Here is a 16,073-nt window from a genome sequence, read left to right as displayed (position 1 = left end):
GCTAGCATATGGATGTTTTACCTACATGTATATAAGTGCACTGTGTGTGTAGTGTTCATGGAGGTCAGAAGAGGGCATCAGATCCCCTGGAACTGGAGTTATGGACTGTTGTGACCATATAGGTACTGGGAACCAAACCCAGGTCCTCTGCAAGAGCAACCAGTGCTCTTTTTTGTTTGTTTGTTTTTTTGGTCTTTTTGAGACAGGGTCTCCCTGTAGCCCCAGCTTACCTGGAACTCACTATGTAGACCAAGCTGGCCTCAAACTCACAGAGATCTGCCTGCCTCTGCCTCCCCAGTGCTGGGATTAAAGGCATGCACCACCACTCCCAGCTTAATTGACTAACATTTAACAGAAACAAGTAGTAACGCTGCCTGCCTCTGCCTCCCCAGTGCTGGGATTAAAGGCATGTACCACCACTCCCAGCTTAATTGACTAACATTTAACAGAAACAAGTAGTAAAGTATGACCAAATTTGTAGTTACCCCCTTGTCCTTTATGGACAATAGCGCTCTGCTCACTAATAGTTAACAAGCTCCTGTCCTTGACTCACTAAGAGTTAACAGAATTCTCTGGACTTGGTTGATGTAAAGACTTGAGGAGGGGGCACACTGCTCCCAGGATGCTGGGAAGACTAGACAGCTGTCCTTGGTGTGCCAGGCAGGTAGGTGTAGCTCCCCCATATGTTTCTGCATACATCAAAGGAGGTCTGTTACTGGGCCTTTGCCATGGCCTTGGGTGTGCTGTGCTGTTTTCTCGCCATTGTGATGAGAAAGTTCCTGTGTTTTGCACAGCTTGAGCACTCATCATATGTAAACTGTGTGAACTTCAAACAGAGCTTCTAATAAAAGCTCTCGAGAGGACAGTGAAAGTGCTCTTGAGCAGACAGATGTCAAGAGTTTCCTGGTCTAAACTCAGTTTTTCAGCATCAGTCAAGCAGGGGGGCTATGCAGTAGCAGGGGGTCCAACACCCTCTTCTGGCCTCCACAGGCATTGCCTGCATGGGTGCACTTACAAACATACAGGCAAATCACTCATATACATAAAATAAAAGTAATTTGTTTTAAAAAGTCAGGTACTAGACTAGAGAAATCAAGAACAAACTGTTAACTGCTTGTTTTATTCAATGTTGCACATTTTATTAATTGGAATCCACTAAGTCATTTCAGGGTGATTGAGGACATTCAGGTGTAAGTCCCTGGACTGTCAACATTCATTAGGCAAAGATAAGCCTCTTCAACAACAGTGGCTCTCAAAGGTACCCAGTGTTTTAAAGCTTATGTTTATCCACCTGTGATTTCACTAAACCTATCAAAGATCAGTGCAGCAGAAAGCCTTATCCTCGTTTCATAGTGGAATGAAAGCTCAGAGAGGTCAAGTGACCTGCCCAGGACCTCACAGCTGACAAGTGACAGGATCTGAATGCTGTCTGCTTACCTCAGGGACAGTGCTTCTACTGAAACCAGCTGAAAGGCAGTGTCTGGTCCACCTGCTTCCCTGTGTGACTCCCCAGTGCACAGGGGTGCCTGCCAGATAAGGTATGCCCTGAAACTTCAGGCCAAAGTCAGGAAAAATGTGCCACACAGCCTGGTAGGGTGGGGCCTGAATACCTTCGCTCCAGAGATTAAGATCTAATTCAGGTGGCTCCTAGCACCTGACCCTCTCAACTCCTAGGCACTTAGACACCTCAAAGGCATGGGTCCTGGGTGGCCACACCTTGCAGAGAAGGCAGCAAGAGGCCATGTTCTAGAAGAAGGTGTCCCATCCCAGTGCCCCATACAAGCCTGTGGGAGCCAGCATCAGGTAGCCCTTAGCTCCCAGTAGCTGTCAACATCTCCAAAATGGCCTACTTCACCCTGGCCAAAAGGACACATGAATCCAACGGAGAACAGCTCCATACGTCAGACTAGAGTTAGACCTCGAACACATGGCTTCTACATTCAGACTATATACCTTATGTACCTCAGAGTCAATCAGAATTGAAACCACCCTTGTGTAGGAGGGTTCTTTGGTTTCCTGGTGATGGAAGTTACAGTAATGGTGCACATTAGGACTTGGCATGCCTGCCATGCACTAGGTCCTCTGCTGAGGTCCAGAAGAGGATGTTGGATCCCCTGGAGTTCTGGAGTTACAGGCAGTTGTGAGCTGCCCAACATGGGTGCCAGGAACCAAAATTGTCCTTTAGAAGAGCAGCAAACACTCTTAAACACTGAGCCATCTCTCCGATCCTGTTTTTTTAATTTCTTCAATGTAGTATGTACCTGTATGAGTATATGCACACATGGGTGCAGATGCACATGCAGAGACCAGAAGAGGGCATCTCATCCCTAGGAGCTGGAGATATACGCATTTGCCAGACGCCCAGCTTGTTACTTGGGTGTTAGGATCTGAACTCTGGTCCTCATAATTGGGCAGCAAGTGGAGAGCTGTGTAGCAGAAACCCTCAGACGTGTCCTTTTGCAGTCAGAACAGGGAGTCAAGAATAAGTCCAGCCACTCCTAGAGATGTACTCACAACCTGTATTTCCAGTTCCCCTCCTGCTCCCAGGGGAGCACTAAGCAGGGAACAGCCCACTACTGCCCTTCCAGCTTGGTAGACAGTCAGTCAACTAAGAAGACAAGGAGCCTGCCTACTGAACCCCTCCAGGGCAGAGGCTAAGCAGGCCTTGACATCAGGATGCTCTGCAGTTAGCATACATTTGGCAAGTTCCAGAAAGGGTTTGTCAGGCCTGTGGCACTGCTAGCTGCATCTGTAAAATTATGTGTTGACCTGTGTTTCACAATTCCGGAACCGTTGATCTTTTTACCCACTGATGCTGGAAGCCTAGGTACCTGTGAGAACACATGTCGGGTGTCACTGGTCAAGGATGCACATATCAGTGTGTACCATCAGGCAAAGGAGTGCCGGGGGAATAGCAACATGTGCACTGCTGTCCCGGCCTTTTCCCTCTTGTATGAGTCAAGGGTTTCCAGATCTAGTCAGGCAGTCTTCTGAGCCAGACTACAGAGCTCCTCCTTCATTAAACAACCCAGTCAGACTAACTGGATCCAGAGGTCTCTTGACCCCATCAAGGCAGAGCCAGGAGCTGTCAAGAAGGCAAAGTGATAGGAACCTGGTTGATCCAGGGCCAATCCTGACCCGGTGCAGCAGGACCAGAGTTTAGAACCAAAAACCCTTTTATATAGGGTGGTAACCCATGTGGTTCGAAGCACCCCTGTTAAGAGTTCGGCGTTTGTATGATGGAGGGCCATCTCTTCTCTGTTCAGGACAAATCCACAAGAGTATAACAAGGAGGGAAGGGATGCCAAGAATCCAAGGCATCTCCCACCCACAGGGCCTGTTTCCTCAGTCTTCAGTACCTCCAGGGTTCCCAGCAGCCTGGGGCAGGAGTGTGGAGGGCTGGTCCAAGGCTCAGTAGGTGGCTCTGTCCCAAGAAGAGGAGTTTCCCCGCTGCTCATCCATCCCCTCCTAAAACGCTGTGCAGAGTCTCTCAAGGCCAGATTCGTAAGTAGGTGCCAGTGGAGCAAACAGAGAAAAGAGGAAACACACGCTCCTGGAAGTTGACACGGAAGGTGTAGAGGTGCCGCATGTCCTCCACCGCGTAGAAGGACACGGCCCCCACCTCCAGGTCCAGCGCCACCCGCACCCGGGACAGGTGTCCACAGCTGAGGGGCGTCCGCTCAGGGCTGGTCACCGCCCAGTACTGGCCGCTGTTGAGCTGCAGGGCCCAGACGCCCTCCTCGGGGGTAAAGGGGATGAGGCCCTTGCGACGCACGCTCTCTCGGGCCACCCCGAAGGCCCAGCCGTCCTTGGAGCCCACCTCCACCTCCCAGTGGTGCCGCCCGGAGGAGAAGCCGCAGGACGCCAGCACCCGGGTGTTGGTGTCGAAGCGGCAGGGGTGGCTGGGCAAGTCCTGGGCCCGCTGTCCAAGGCGCACGCTCTTCAGGTCCAGGGACAGGATGAGGCGGGGGTTGGCCGTGTTGGGGTCCAAAGTGAGCTCCACTGCCGGCAGAGAAAGGAGAGGTGCCCCCTAGTTACAAGTTACAAAGTTACATTCATTCATTCTCATTCTCTCTCTCTCTCTCTCTCTCTCTCTAGCACTTATTAAAATCAAAGATGCAATGTGGATCTGAGTTCAAAGAGGTCAACAATACTGATTTCAAGGACAGTTGGGGAGCCAGGATGGTGGAGAAAGCCTGTAATCCCAGCACTTGGGAGGTGGAGGCAGATGAATCAGTATTCAGCCATCCTCAGCTACATAGCCAGTCTGAGCAAGCCTGGGCTACATGAGACCCTGTCTCAAAATACAGACAACTGGGAAAATTTGAAAATTAGATACTGGAAAGAAGCATCACGTTCTCTAAATGTGATGGTTTTGTACTGTGTTTTTAAAGTCTTTATCTTGCCCAGTGGGGTGACGCAAACACACCCTTAGTCCCAGCACTCCTGAGGCAGTAGCAGACAGATGTCTGAGTTCAAGGCCAGTCTGGTCTACGTAGTGAGTTCCAGACCAGCCAGCATAAATTCTGTCTCTTTAGAGATAGCACACTGAGGTATTTATGGAAATATAGAATGATGGTATATGCAATCTGCTATAAAATGACCCAATGAGAACTGGGCACAATGTCTGTGAAAATATTAGCAACAATTTGCTAATTATTGATGATGTATGATGAAAACACATATAACATACAGCTGGGCCTGGCGGTGCACACCTTTAGTCCTAGTACTCGGAGACTGAGGTTGGTGGATCTCTATGTGTTCAAGGCCAACCTGGTCTACAGAGTGAGTTCCAGGCCAAACAAAACAAAACAAAACAAAACAGAAAACACACAGCATGCATTATGGTCTTCTCTACTTTTAAATATGTTTGAAAATTTCCACAAGAAAGGGCTAAAACATGCACTCATGCACTGTCTGGTGAGCACTACTGTGTTCCTGGCCCTGGAATACCACAGAGAACGAGGCAGATGAGCCTCCTTGCCCCTCTGCAGCTTCTTCCTAGCTGAGTGAGGAGAAAGGCAGTGAGTGATCAGCCGAAGGAAGCGGGGCCATACTGACAGGGGCCGCCCCGCTGCAGGGCTCTGAGCAGAGGACAGCCATGGCCTCAGACCCTCCCCAGGTAAACCCAGTGCCCCTCCCGCCCCTGGGTGTTAGATTACACATCCCAGAGCTCGGCAGGACCGCAGTTTCCCTATTTCCATTGCCCCCCACCCCTCCCCCGCTTCCCACACACAACCCCCAACCCTAGAAGAGGTCTTCATCCGTAGAGGTAAGGGAGAGAGGCTCATCCAAGAGACTGAAAACACTCCTCTGACCTAAGTGGCCTGAGACCAGGGCACTCCAGCTCTAATCACCCACAATTTCCAGGCCAGTGGATACCACTGCCACCAGAGAGGTCAGAGCTACCACAAGAGGCCCAAGAAGGCAGCAGACTGGTCCAGTCACTTGGGAGGGTGGACAGAAGGAATCAAGCACCTTTAAAGCCCAGAGTGACAGCCTCCAGTAGGGGGCAGGTCCCTGCTTGGCCTGTCTGTACACATAGTCACAGTCCCCACCCATACCTTTTTCCTCTTTCTCCAGCTCTTCCTGAAGATCCTCTGAGGAGAAACAAAGCAGGGTGTGTGTGAATGGCACTGGGGATCACCTGACAGGAAACTCCCTCTCCCAACACTTAAAGTCCATCCAACACAGATACTCTGGAGACCAAGAGCTGAGGTGTGTGCAGAGCCAAGCATCAGGCAAAGGGGCCATACTCCCAAGTATGCTAGCTGCACCCCTTCCCTCTTCCCTATCTCTTTTTGCAGCTGGTCTAACCTGAGCTTTCCTTCCTTAGCCCTCTTTCTGCCCTAGTACTCTTCCAACCTGATTGTCCCTGTGGGAAGGAGCATGCCCAGGGGTGAAACCCCAGAGAGATTCAACTGTCAATACCACCTCAGCATGCCCTAGCCCTTGTGTCCTCTTCTAGAAAGACATGAACCAGCAGGCACACATCACCTCCACCCTACGCTGCATGGCCCAGCCCACGCCCAGACCCTTACCTTTGAACTTCTTCAGCAGCCCTTTCAAGACAAAAGTCTTGAGGGAAACATTCCACACTTTATTTTTCATCTCAGATGAGACTGTGGTCGGCTTGGAACCCGGCACACTGCTACTCCTGCAGGACAGGGACCCTGATGAAGTCCCAAGAATGCTGTCCTATGCCCACTGGGCTGTGACAATTAGTTTCTGAATTCTTGTTGCCCCAAGGTCTATGTGTTAAAGGCTTGACTGCCAGTCTGTGTCACTATCAGGGGATGGGGAACCTTTAAAAGGTGGGACTTGGTGGAAGTTAGTTACATAATGAAAGGATTGCCTTTTTAAAATTTATCTATTTATTTATTTTGAGACAGGGTCTCACAGAGATTGCCTGCCTCTGCCTAGGAGTGCTGGTATTAAAGGTACACACTGCACACCTGTTGCTAAGAATTGCTTTTGAATAGGATATTCAAAAGGGCTCTCTCTCTCTTTCTTTCTTTATCTATCATCTATCTATCTCTTTCTCTCTCCTCAGTTGCTTCCAGTAAGAGGAAAAGGGAGAGTCAGACTTTATGCAGGGATTCCCAAAGCCATACAGGTGGGCTTATACCTCCGAAGGTACCCAGCTAATAAAGTAAGGTATGGGGATCAGGAAGTGAGAGATGGGCTTTGGATGAAGAGATTGCTCAGTGGGAGGGAAAGCCAGATTGGAAAAATCAAAGAACTGTGGAACTGTTGGGTTCACTTACTTGCTTAGTGTGTTTTTGAATTCCTGGAGGAAAAGATAGAAGAAAACCAAATCAGCATTAGGTAACCTCCACTCACTTTTGAGAAAACAAGACTTGTCCCCTATCCTCTCCAGCAGAAAATAAGCCATGCCCCACTGAACACAGCTGAGAGTAGTTTCCAGCTGGGGCTGGCTGCTGAGTGTTATGTCAGCTCAGGGTACCTTTTAATCCAAGTCATAGATTTGCAAAGCTTTCATTGTAAAATCATCCCTGGAGCTGACATGTGACAAGACCCAGAGTTTGCCTCTCCTAGGAACCACTTCAAGCAAGTCACTATGTCTTTTTGTTGTTGTTGTTGTTTGCTTATTGTGTCTGAGACAGGCTCTCAAGTAGCTCAGGCTGGCCTCAAACTGGATATGTAGCAGAGGATGGCCTTGGACTCCCAATCCTTCCACTTCTACCCCCCCAAGTGCTGGGATTCCAAGTGTGGACCATACCATACAACAGACTAGTGTCTTTTCTATGACTGTGCTTGACCCTTTTGTGGTTTATCCGTGGGCTGATGACTTTTTTCCTTGATGAAATAGAATAGCATAGAGTGCATTAAGGTGAATTTGGATTGCACTGAGATTTTTGTCTCAAGTACATGTATAACAGAATACAATGTAAGGTAAATTATTACGGCTTACGAATGTTTTATCATAGCCCTTTAGACTTCCAACCCCAGGGAATTGAGAGCCCCTATCTGTGATCCCCTTCCTCACAGGATCTGACTGTTCTCTAGCAGCCTTTCTAATGCTTAGGGAAGTTGCCTCAAGGCCCTGGCTGAGCCAGACTCACCTGGAGGAAGTCAAGGTCTGGCTTCTGAGTTGTCTCCTGGATCTGACTGCTGAGTTTGGACAGCTGAGTAATCTCACTCCCCAACCGGGCCAGGTTCTCATTCTGCTTCTGTGTCACTTCCCAGGACAGCAGCTCCAGACGGCCCAGGAGCCGGCTCTCCTGCTCCACCAGGAAGGCCCGCAGTGCCTGGAACTCTGCCCCCACCTTCTCTTTCTCTGCTGCCATCTGCTTCTGTCTCAGGAGAAGAGGAGTTGAGGTGAGGGAACATGGGTGTCACATTTCGACAGGAGCGCTGAGGCATCCTCCAGGGCAGGGTTGTAACCCCTCACTGGGAGATCAGAGGAAGAGCCACACATGCGCACTGTGTGTACCTCTTATTTATTTAGTTTTTATGTGTATGAGTGTTTTGCCTGCATGTATGTAAGTGCACCCATGCTGTGCATTGCCCACAGAGGCCAGAAGAGGGCATCAGATCCCCTGGAACTGGTGTTAAGGATGACTGTTACCTGCCATGTGGGTGTAGGGAATCAAACCCAAGGTCCCCTGCAAGAGCAGCCAGTGCTCTTAACTGCTGAGCCATCTCTCCAGCCCCAGTCTTGATATCTTGATTTATTATTTTTTTTTACATGAACACACTGCTGTGGCAAGATCCTAATACAGTAAGCAAGGCCTTTCATGGCTAGTGACAAGTAAGATTTTTTTTTTTTTTGAGAAGTAAGAATTTTGTCCCCACAGCACAAGCTCAGTTATAAGCAGTCCTCTCCCCTGACAACTCCAGAGAAAAGGGAGAAACAGATGGAAAAGGAGGAGACTGTGAGAGAGAGAGAAGTCAGGGCTCAGATCATGACTCCTAAGACTTCCCACAATGCCCCTGACTTACTAACCTCCATCATCAGACACTGGACAAACAGCAGGAGCACAGTCTGCTTTAATCCACTCGCCCCTGACAACCCAAGAGGTGGCACACGTCTCATACCATTTTACAGGTGAGGAGACCCACTGCTGATCATTAACAATCCAGGATTCTAACACCAGGAGGCTGACAGTAGAGTCTGAACTTCCATCAACAACACAGCATTGACCCCAAGGCAACAACATAAGTGAAAGTGTTTATTGAAATACCTCTTGCTGTCTGTGCCTGGAAGTGCATCACAGTGCTCAGGAGACTGAGACAGGAAGTACAAGGGGAGCCTGGGCTACATAATGAGACTTTTAAAACGAGGAGGGCCAGGAGTGGTGGAGCATGCATGCCTTTAATCCCAGCACTCAGGAGGCAGAGGCAGGGGTATCTCTGTGAGTTCAAGGCCAGCCTGGTCTACATAGTGAGTTCAGGTCAGCTGGGACTACAGGGAGACCCTGTCTCAAAAGGACAAAAAAAAACAAAAAACAAAAAAAGAAAACAACCAAACAAAAAAAAAAACTGGAAGAGGAAGAGGAGGAGGAGAGGGAGGGAGGGAGGGAGGGAGGAAAGGACCTGAGCTAACACACTTGCTCTATCTTGCCACGTGATGTCCTCCATTCTGTTACATCATGAAAAGCTGAGCGGCTGCTGGCACCATCTTTTTGGACTTCCCGTCCTCCAGAACTGTGAACTAAGTAATTTCTTTTTTTTATAAAGTAAGTTAGTCAGTAATGTGTGATAGCAGGAGAAAACAGGCTTCTGGAGACAGAAGGCTTCACCCAGTGCTGACAACCCAAAGCATCTCCAGACAGTACTAGATGGACCCCAGGGTTATTAAGGGCATTTTCAGATGACAGTATCCCCTCTCCCTGCCCTCTACAGTGCTGGGGATCCAACCCAGGGCCTTTCACATGCCAGGCAAGTCCTCCACCCCTGAGCCACAGTTCCGGCCCTCCCTCCTTTTTGTTGTTTAGCAATAGTTGAACGGATCTCTGTTGTTTCATCAAACCTGTATTTTATAATTGTAAATGATGTTTGGGTCAGAAGTAGGGTTAGGAGGGAACAGAAATGGAAGGTGCTCAGCAACATCATGGGGAGTTGGGTCAGAGCTGAGAAGTTTCCCAGGCCATATAGAATGTCCTCTGAGTTGTGGATATAAAACAAAGACTGAAGAGCTACACAGGTACTCCTCTCTCCTGAAAAGGTGGAATGAAAGTCTAGAAGAGTAAACTTTGTCTTGGGGAGGGAAGTGAATGATCAGATGTGAAGGCCTAGGACAGCCAATGGACGCAGGGGCAAAACCAGTTAAGAGTCAGGAGAGAACCCTGCGGAATCTGAATTCCAGAGTCGTCCCTTTCCCTTCCTGACCTTCAGAAAAGGAGAGTAAGGCTGTCAAGGTGTCTCAGCAAGTATTGAACATCTGGCAACCTGAGTTCAATTCCCAGAACTCATGTAAAGGTGGAGGGCAAGAACTGACTCCATGAAGTTGTTCTCTGACCTCCTCACACAGGCCATGGCACATGCACTCTCCCCGCCCCCCACAATACTAATGATAATAAGTACAAATTTTTAAAAAGAGTAAGAGTGTCCTCAAGTTCCTCTCCTCTGGCTCCCAGCGAAATCAACAAATGGCTTTGCCCTAACAGGCCTTCATGGGTCCTCTCACTCTTTCAGTCCCATTTATTGAGCTAGAAACTGAATTTTCAAGGTAGAAAACGACAGTGGCTCATGTTTGTTCATCGTGATCAGAACAAACCTAATTTCACCTTCCTTTGAAATTGGAGATACAGGACACCAGGGCTGCACAGTCCCCGAGTTTCCAGGCCTCCTGCCATCTGCCAGAGCCAGGAGCAGCTCTGATAACCCTGGAGTACTTCCTCTCTTCACCTCAACTCCAAAATCAAAACTCTGAAAAGGTACACTTTATATTGTATTTATGTTTCCACTTAGTATGGATAATCATGTGTTTCTCTGAAGAAATATTAATGTATTCAGTTACAAGATGTTCTGCAGGTCCTAATAGGCTTGTTAGGTCCTAATAACTGTACCTCCTAATTCACTGGACATTTCCAGTTGAAGCCAGCTGTTCTACAATGATTATTTGAGCAGTCCCTTTCACTTTTAAAAGCTTTGGTTTGTAGAAATGTTGTGGTTATCCTTCATAACATGTTCCTTCTTATCTTTCTGGAATCTATCCTGTTGTACACACACACACACACACTCACACACACACCAACCCTGGTCACCCACACCCCTATGCCTCTCACACTTGGACTCACCAGGAGTTCTTTGCTCTCCCTCTCTTCGGTAGATCGGAACACCTCATAGTCTTCCAGTTCCTTCTTCAAGGCCTTCAGCCTAGACTCCAGCAGCTCCTGCAGTATGAAGGGAGACATTGTGGGGAGAGGATTCTGGAAACCCTCTAGAGCCTTTCAGGAGAAAGTAAAGGCTTTGCTTTTGGATCAGGAGGCAAGGTGAAGGCGTCTCTGGGTGTCAGGGTGAATGAACCCAGCCTGTGCAGACTACACCTAGGGGTACAGAGCAAACGCGGAGTACAGAGCAAACAACTCAGGAGCACTCTAAAGGCCCAGGACTCTCACTTCCCCAGGAGTATCAGTCACAGGGTCTACAGTGAAACTCATCCCCGCCACCAGATCAGCCCAGTAATTCACCTTGTCTTCTCATCTGCTCTCCTCCCAAGCAACAGAACGTCCCCAGCTGGAGTCGCTGGATGAGAACAAGACAGCCAAGACTGGGGGCTGTGGTGCCCTATGATATTGCTGTCCAGCAAAGAACACTCAAAGGAGTGGGGAGGGTCTGCCTTGAATCCATGAGTCTGGCCCAGCCCAGACCACTGGAGGTGTTCCACTTAACCCAGGAGCCCCACACCAAAACCTCTTGGCAAGGTCTTCTCAACGGGGCCCCCTATGAAGTGGATGCTTTGAGTAGAGCCACGCCCCTGGGAAACGGGTGAGAGTGGGGACAAAGGTTGTGTGGGTGTTACAGAGACTTTCTCCTGCGCAAAGAGTCTCAATAATGCAGACTTAACTAAAGGTTGGGAACAGACAAGAATACAGTCTCTAGCATCTCAAGGTCCCTGGAAGCATTGCCCAGGCCGCCCTGTATCAGGCTCAGAAGGAAACTCGGTGTATTGCAGGGGGGACCAGGAGAGACCGCGGCCCTGGATGGCGGACAGAAGGCGAGGACTCCCCACCTCTCTGGCCTCTCCAGTCTGCCTGTCTGTGGTCTGCACGGTAGGTGGGAAGGCTGGACCAGACAGAGCCCAGGGTCGCGGAGCTGGGCTGGCTGGGCCCTACGCTCACCTTGGCCTCCTGCACTGCCTCCTCCAGCGGCAGCACCGCGTGGGCTCGGTGCTCGCGGGCGCGGTCGCACACCACGCAAATGGCGCGCCCGTCGTCTTGGCAGTAGAGCTTGAGCTGCTCTCCGTGCTGCGCGCAGCGGGCGGCGGCGCCGGGGGCGGTGGCGGCCGAGGTCCCGCGCTCCCCGGGCAGGCTGAAGCGCCGAAGCAGCGTGGCCACGGCGGCCAGCTGCCGGTTAGGCCGCAGCTGGCTGGGGCGCGCGGGCTCCCGGCACTGCGGGCAGGGCAGCGGGCAGGGCAGCGCGCGGGTAGTCCCCGCCCCGGGATGCTCCCAGCAGCGCGCGATGCAGGCTCGGCAGAAGCTGTGGCCGCACTCCACCGACACCGGCTCCCGGAAAAGCTCTAGGCAGATAGAGCAGGTCGCCTCGCCCTGCAGCTCTGCCGCCAGAGCCAGCGCCTCGGCCCCCGCGCCGGGCCCCGTCCGCGGCCCCACGGCGGCCATCGGTGTCCTCGGTACAGGGAGGGCCCTGGATGCTACAGGACGTGGCTCCGAGCTGGGCGGCCCCGCCTGGCCTCACTGGAGGAAGGAAGGGCGGGGCGACACCGAGCAAGCTGAGAAGTGAGCCGAGGGTACTCCTAGGGGGAAGCGGAGGCGGGGGTGCACCTTCAAAGACGGGACAGCGCGCTGTACCCTCGCTCTAGGTACCCACAGCCCCCACCCTCGCCCTTCCCTCTGTCACCCCCCACCCTCCCTCAGCCTCTCTAGGCCGCCCCAGTACGATCCAATCCGCAGTGGAAACTGGCTGGGACAGGTGAGCACACCAGCCCAGCTGGGCTCCACTCCCGGTTGCCAACCGAGGTTGACCCTGCACTACAGGGCAAAGGCCTGGCATCGGAGCACGGTGTCAGGTTCCCCAGGCACCGGTTCATCCAGGCACTTCGCTGAGCTAAACTTAGGGTTTGGAATTTGGCCCTTTCTCCCCAGCCCCCAGCACAGCTTGTGTCCACTTTTGCAACTCCATCTCTTGCAACCGTCTTCCTCCTTTAATTTTTGAATAAATAATATATTTAATCGGTTTCCCCACTTCTTTAAGTATTATTCCACCCTCACTGTCACCTCCCAAACCTCCTAACCCTCTCTTGACCCTCCGCGGGACTCCACAGACCCTTTCCTGAGCTGTTTCCATATCCTCCCTGTTTTTGTATCCTCTCCTGTTTCTGTCTGGAGGCCACTCCGGTCAGGCTTCCTCCCCGACCTTCTCAGAAATACTCTTGTCCAAGTCACCACTGACTTACACAGTTCTAACTCAGTCTAAAGACCTTGCCAGCCTGCTCTCTGATGAATCCCTCCTGATGCCATTGTTTTTCCCTTTCCACTTCTCAGAACATTACACTTCCCCTTTCTCTCCATGCCTACGGCCTTCTACTTCCTTCTTTAACTGAATTTTTGAGGATTTCATACAATATATCTTGATCATATTAATCATATTAAAACCCTTCCCTCTCTGCACCTCCCCTTACAACACCCACCTGATTTCATGTAATTAATATATATATATAAACACATACACACATATGGCTTATTGAGTCTAATTTGTGCACACAAATGCCCTTTGGTGTGGGTCCATCCACTGGAGCCTGCTCAACTTCCCCAGAGTCACAGCCTTAAAGAAAACTGATTCTCCCTTCCCCAACAGCTATCAGTTGACAATAATTCCTCAGTTAGGGTTGGGATTTCTTACCCATGTCTAGTCTCTACCTCTATGCTGGGACTTTGTCTGGCTTGAGCTTGCATGAGACTTGTATATGCTGTCACCATTGTTGTGACAGCATATACAAGTAACTCCCCAGCTGTCTGGAAAACAGTATTTCCTGTGGTCATCTACCACTCTGGATCTCACAAAACTTTCTGTCCCTTCTTCCACAAAGATCCCTGAGGCTTGGGAAATATAGGTTTGATATAGGTATCCTAGTCAGGGCTAAGCAGTCTTCACTCTATTATTTTGCAGGCCTCTCTCTTACTTTCTTATTGGCCTCTGTGATTTTCCACTCCCCTCCCTACCCTAGCTCAGTCCCTGAGCCTCTGTCTACATTTACTCCTTTGTGATGGCTTCTACTCTACTCTCTTGACTTGAGGGACCCTTCCCAGTGCTGAGGATGCCACCGTACATATCCCAGCCTTCTGCTCAAAATCCTCCAGTGGCTGCAATTGAAGTCAACAATAACCTCAAGCCCCCCCTAGAATTTTGCCCCCAGCTCCTGTACCCACACCCCTCTGTCCTCATCTCCTATGAGTCTCTGATGTTGACCATAATCCAGCCACTTGGGGCTTCTAGATATCCCTACAAGTCAGGAAGACGGCTTTCTGTATCATAGCCTTTACTTGATCCCCTTCCTTCTCCTCTTTCTCCTTGCCTCCTCCTTAGGGGAACCTTTTTATTCTTTTGCAAATTCAATGGATTTCTGCCTACAATTATTTTTCAGATAAGAAACATTAAATCAGCTGAAGGAGGGAATTCTGGTGAAGTGGTGAGGGTCCCTAACTAAACCAAAGGAATGCCATTTTAAAGTGACCATCATCTGTCTCTGAATAGGTTAATAGTTACACGTAAGGTGAATTTTGTACTTGTTATTCCCTTGCAACCTTTGAAACCTTTGAAGCCAAAATAAACGTGCAATATCAGGGAGCCGAATAACAGCAAATACCATAGAATGTTTTGATCAAGAACAAATGCAACTGCTAAATTGCATACACCTGCTTCTGTAAAACTGTGCTTGCTTGCGTCAGCTTGGATAGGGGATTATGATTGTTTTTGGAATTTAAACTCTGACCACTGCACTTGTCTATAAAAACTGCAGCCATGAGTGGGTGCTGCTCCTTGAGCACTCAACCAGAGTCCAGGGACAGCCTGGCCATAAATAAAGCGTCCTTCTTTGCTTTTCACTGGCGAGTGGTGACTGCTGATTTGTAGCCTACTACACTGGGACTAAGAAATACCACCATCCTCTGGCACAGGACTGTAGGGCAAGTTGCCTGGGGGAGGGGTAAGCATGGGCAGCCCACCTAAGGCCCTACCTACTAGTACCCCATAAGTCAGAGTATAGCCATAAGTATGTTTATTTGCTGGGCCAGGTGTCACAGGCCTGTAATCATAGCATTTGAGAGATGAAGACACAAGATCAAGAGTTGATCATCCCTGGCTCTAGTTGGGGGTCAGACCCTGTTTCAAGAACAGTTATTTCTGTGGACCATAGCTCCCAAGTAGCTCACTCTTAGCTTTGCAGTTTTTTACTTGATAACTCTTCTACTCAAATCTCGAGTCCATAACACTGTTTAAAACCGAACGTGGCAGTCTTCTTCAGTAGCCTGTCGGGCAACTGACTCATGGGGTGGGGGGAGATGCTATGCTGAAACGTTTTGATTAGATGCCAGTTTTTGGAAAATCAGTTCTTCCATGATTGACGTTTCGAAATATTACCCAGACTCAGGAATCAACGGACCTGTCGCCCTATTCCGCCATCTGTGCGGGCACTGCTGACCTATCTTCAAGTCTTGTTTCAAAAGCAATCTTGTCCATGAAGCTTACACATCACACAGTTTAAAAGTGCATGTCAGCAGACGGTCTCTCCCACCACTGGCTCCGTCCGCCCTCCAGGCCTAGAGGACCAACAGCGCTGTGAGCTCTCGGCCTGACTCCCAGGTTCCAAAGCAGTTCTGGGCAAGCGCTGCAAACTTTTTCTTGGATAGAACGGATTTAAATTTAACATTCCGAAAATACCGAGCAGTGGATTTCCCGCCCATCCGCTATGCTCTCGAGCAAATGAATTCATTAGTTTGGATTATTCTGTTTAAACATTCTGTCTTTTACTACGCTATCTTCCGTTTTTAAAAAATGAAACCGCTTCCCACCTCCAGCCTCTCGAGCTTCCCGTCCCCGCTGTTGATGGAGCCTGACGAGTTCCCCAACCCCGACCCCGCTCCTTTGCCATTACAGAGCCCAGCTTCTGGCCGGTTCGTCCGCCGTCTGCGGTCGCTCCGGGAAGACCCGCTCCTTTTGCGAGCTTAGGTGGCGCAGAGCTCCAGGCCAGGATCTTGCAACTGCTCGAGATTGGCAACCGGAGGATCTGCCTTGCGGAGCTTTGCGCAATCCAGTGACTAGGGCACTGGCGAGAAAAGAACGGGAGGGAGTGGGGATGTAGCTCAGTGGTAGAGCGCATGCTTTGCATGTATGAGGCCCCGGGTTCGATCCCCGGCATCTCCATTTTT

General features: G+C 50.1%; 1 protein-coding gene and 1 non-coding gene across 3 annotated transcripts; one reads left to right on the top strand and one right to left on the bottom strand.

Annotated features, from left to right (window-relative positions):
- Positions 1–2,499: 2,499 nt before the first annotated feature.
- Trim7 (tripartite motif containing 7) lies at positions 2,500–12,538 on the bottom strand. 2 transcript variants are annotated; one of them, XM_008845952.3, is made up of 7 exons: positions 11,811–12,533; positions 10,767–10,862; positions 7,587–7,817; positions 6,768–6,790; positions 6,042–6,157; positions 5,565–5,600; positions 2,500–4,002 (listed from the first exon to the last, which is right to left on the bottom strand). In XM_008845952.3, the coding sequence occupies exons 1-7, from the start codon at positions 12,306–12,308 to the stop codon at positions 3,491–3,493; spliced, it is 1,512 nt and encodes a 503-aa protein (XP_008844174.1). In that variant the 5' UTR covers positions 12,309–12,533; the 3' UTR covers positions 2,500–3,490. The 2 variants fall into 2 exon arrangements, with proteins under 2 accessions (XP_008844174.1, XP_029425662.1); XM_029569802.1 differs by having other exon boundaries at positions 3,546–4,030; positions 11,811–12,538.
- Positions 12,539–15,996: 3,458 nt separating this feature from the next.
- On the top strand, positions 15,997–16,068 carry Trnaa-ugc. The gene has a single exon. It is a non-coding gene; the product is annotated as a tRNA-Ala (tRNA).
- The last annotated feature ends 5 nt before the right edge of the window (positions 16,069–16,073 follow it).

The sequence above is a fragment of the Nannospalax galili genome, unplaced genomic scaffold (genome assembly GCF_000622305.1).
Source record: "Nannospalax galili isolate Female #2095 unplaced genomic scaffold, S.galili_v1.0 scaffold382, whole genome shotgun sequence".
NCBI classification, from domain to species: Eukaryota; Metazoa; Chordata; class Mammalia; order Rodentia; family Spalacidae; genus Nannospalax; species Nannospalax galili.
The sequence above is the reverse complement of the archived record's forward strand: the minus strand, read 5'-3'. Positions and strand labels throughout refer to the sequence as shown.

Excerpts from the sequence above, each read along its gene's own strand:
- Trim7 (XM_008845952.3), bottom strand. The coding sequence starts at position 12,308 with ATGGCCGCCGTGGGGCCGCGGACGGGGCCCGGCGCGGGGGCCGAGGCG. Across the intron at positions 6,791-7,586 it reads CAGACCTTGACTTCCTCCAG|GAATTCAAAAACACACTAAG; the intron begins GTGAGTCTGGCT and ends CTTTTCCTCCAG. Across the intron at positions 4,003-5,564 it reads GCTGGAGAAAGAGGAAAAAG|TGGAGCTCACTTTGGACCCC; the intron begins GTATGGGTGGGG and ends CTCTGCCGGCAG.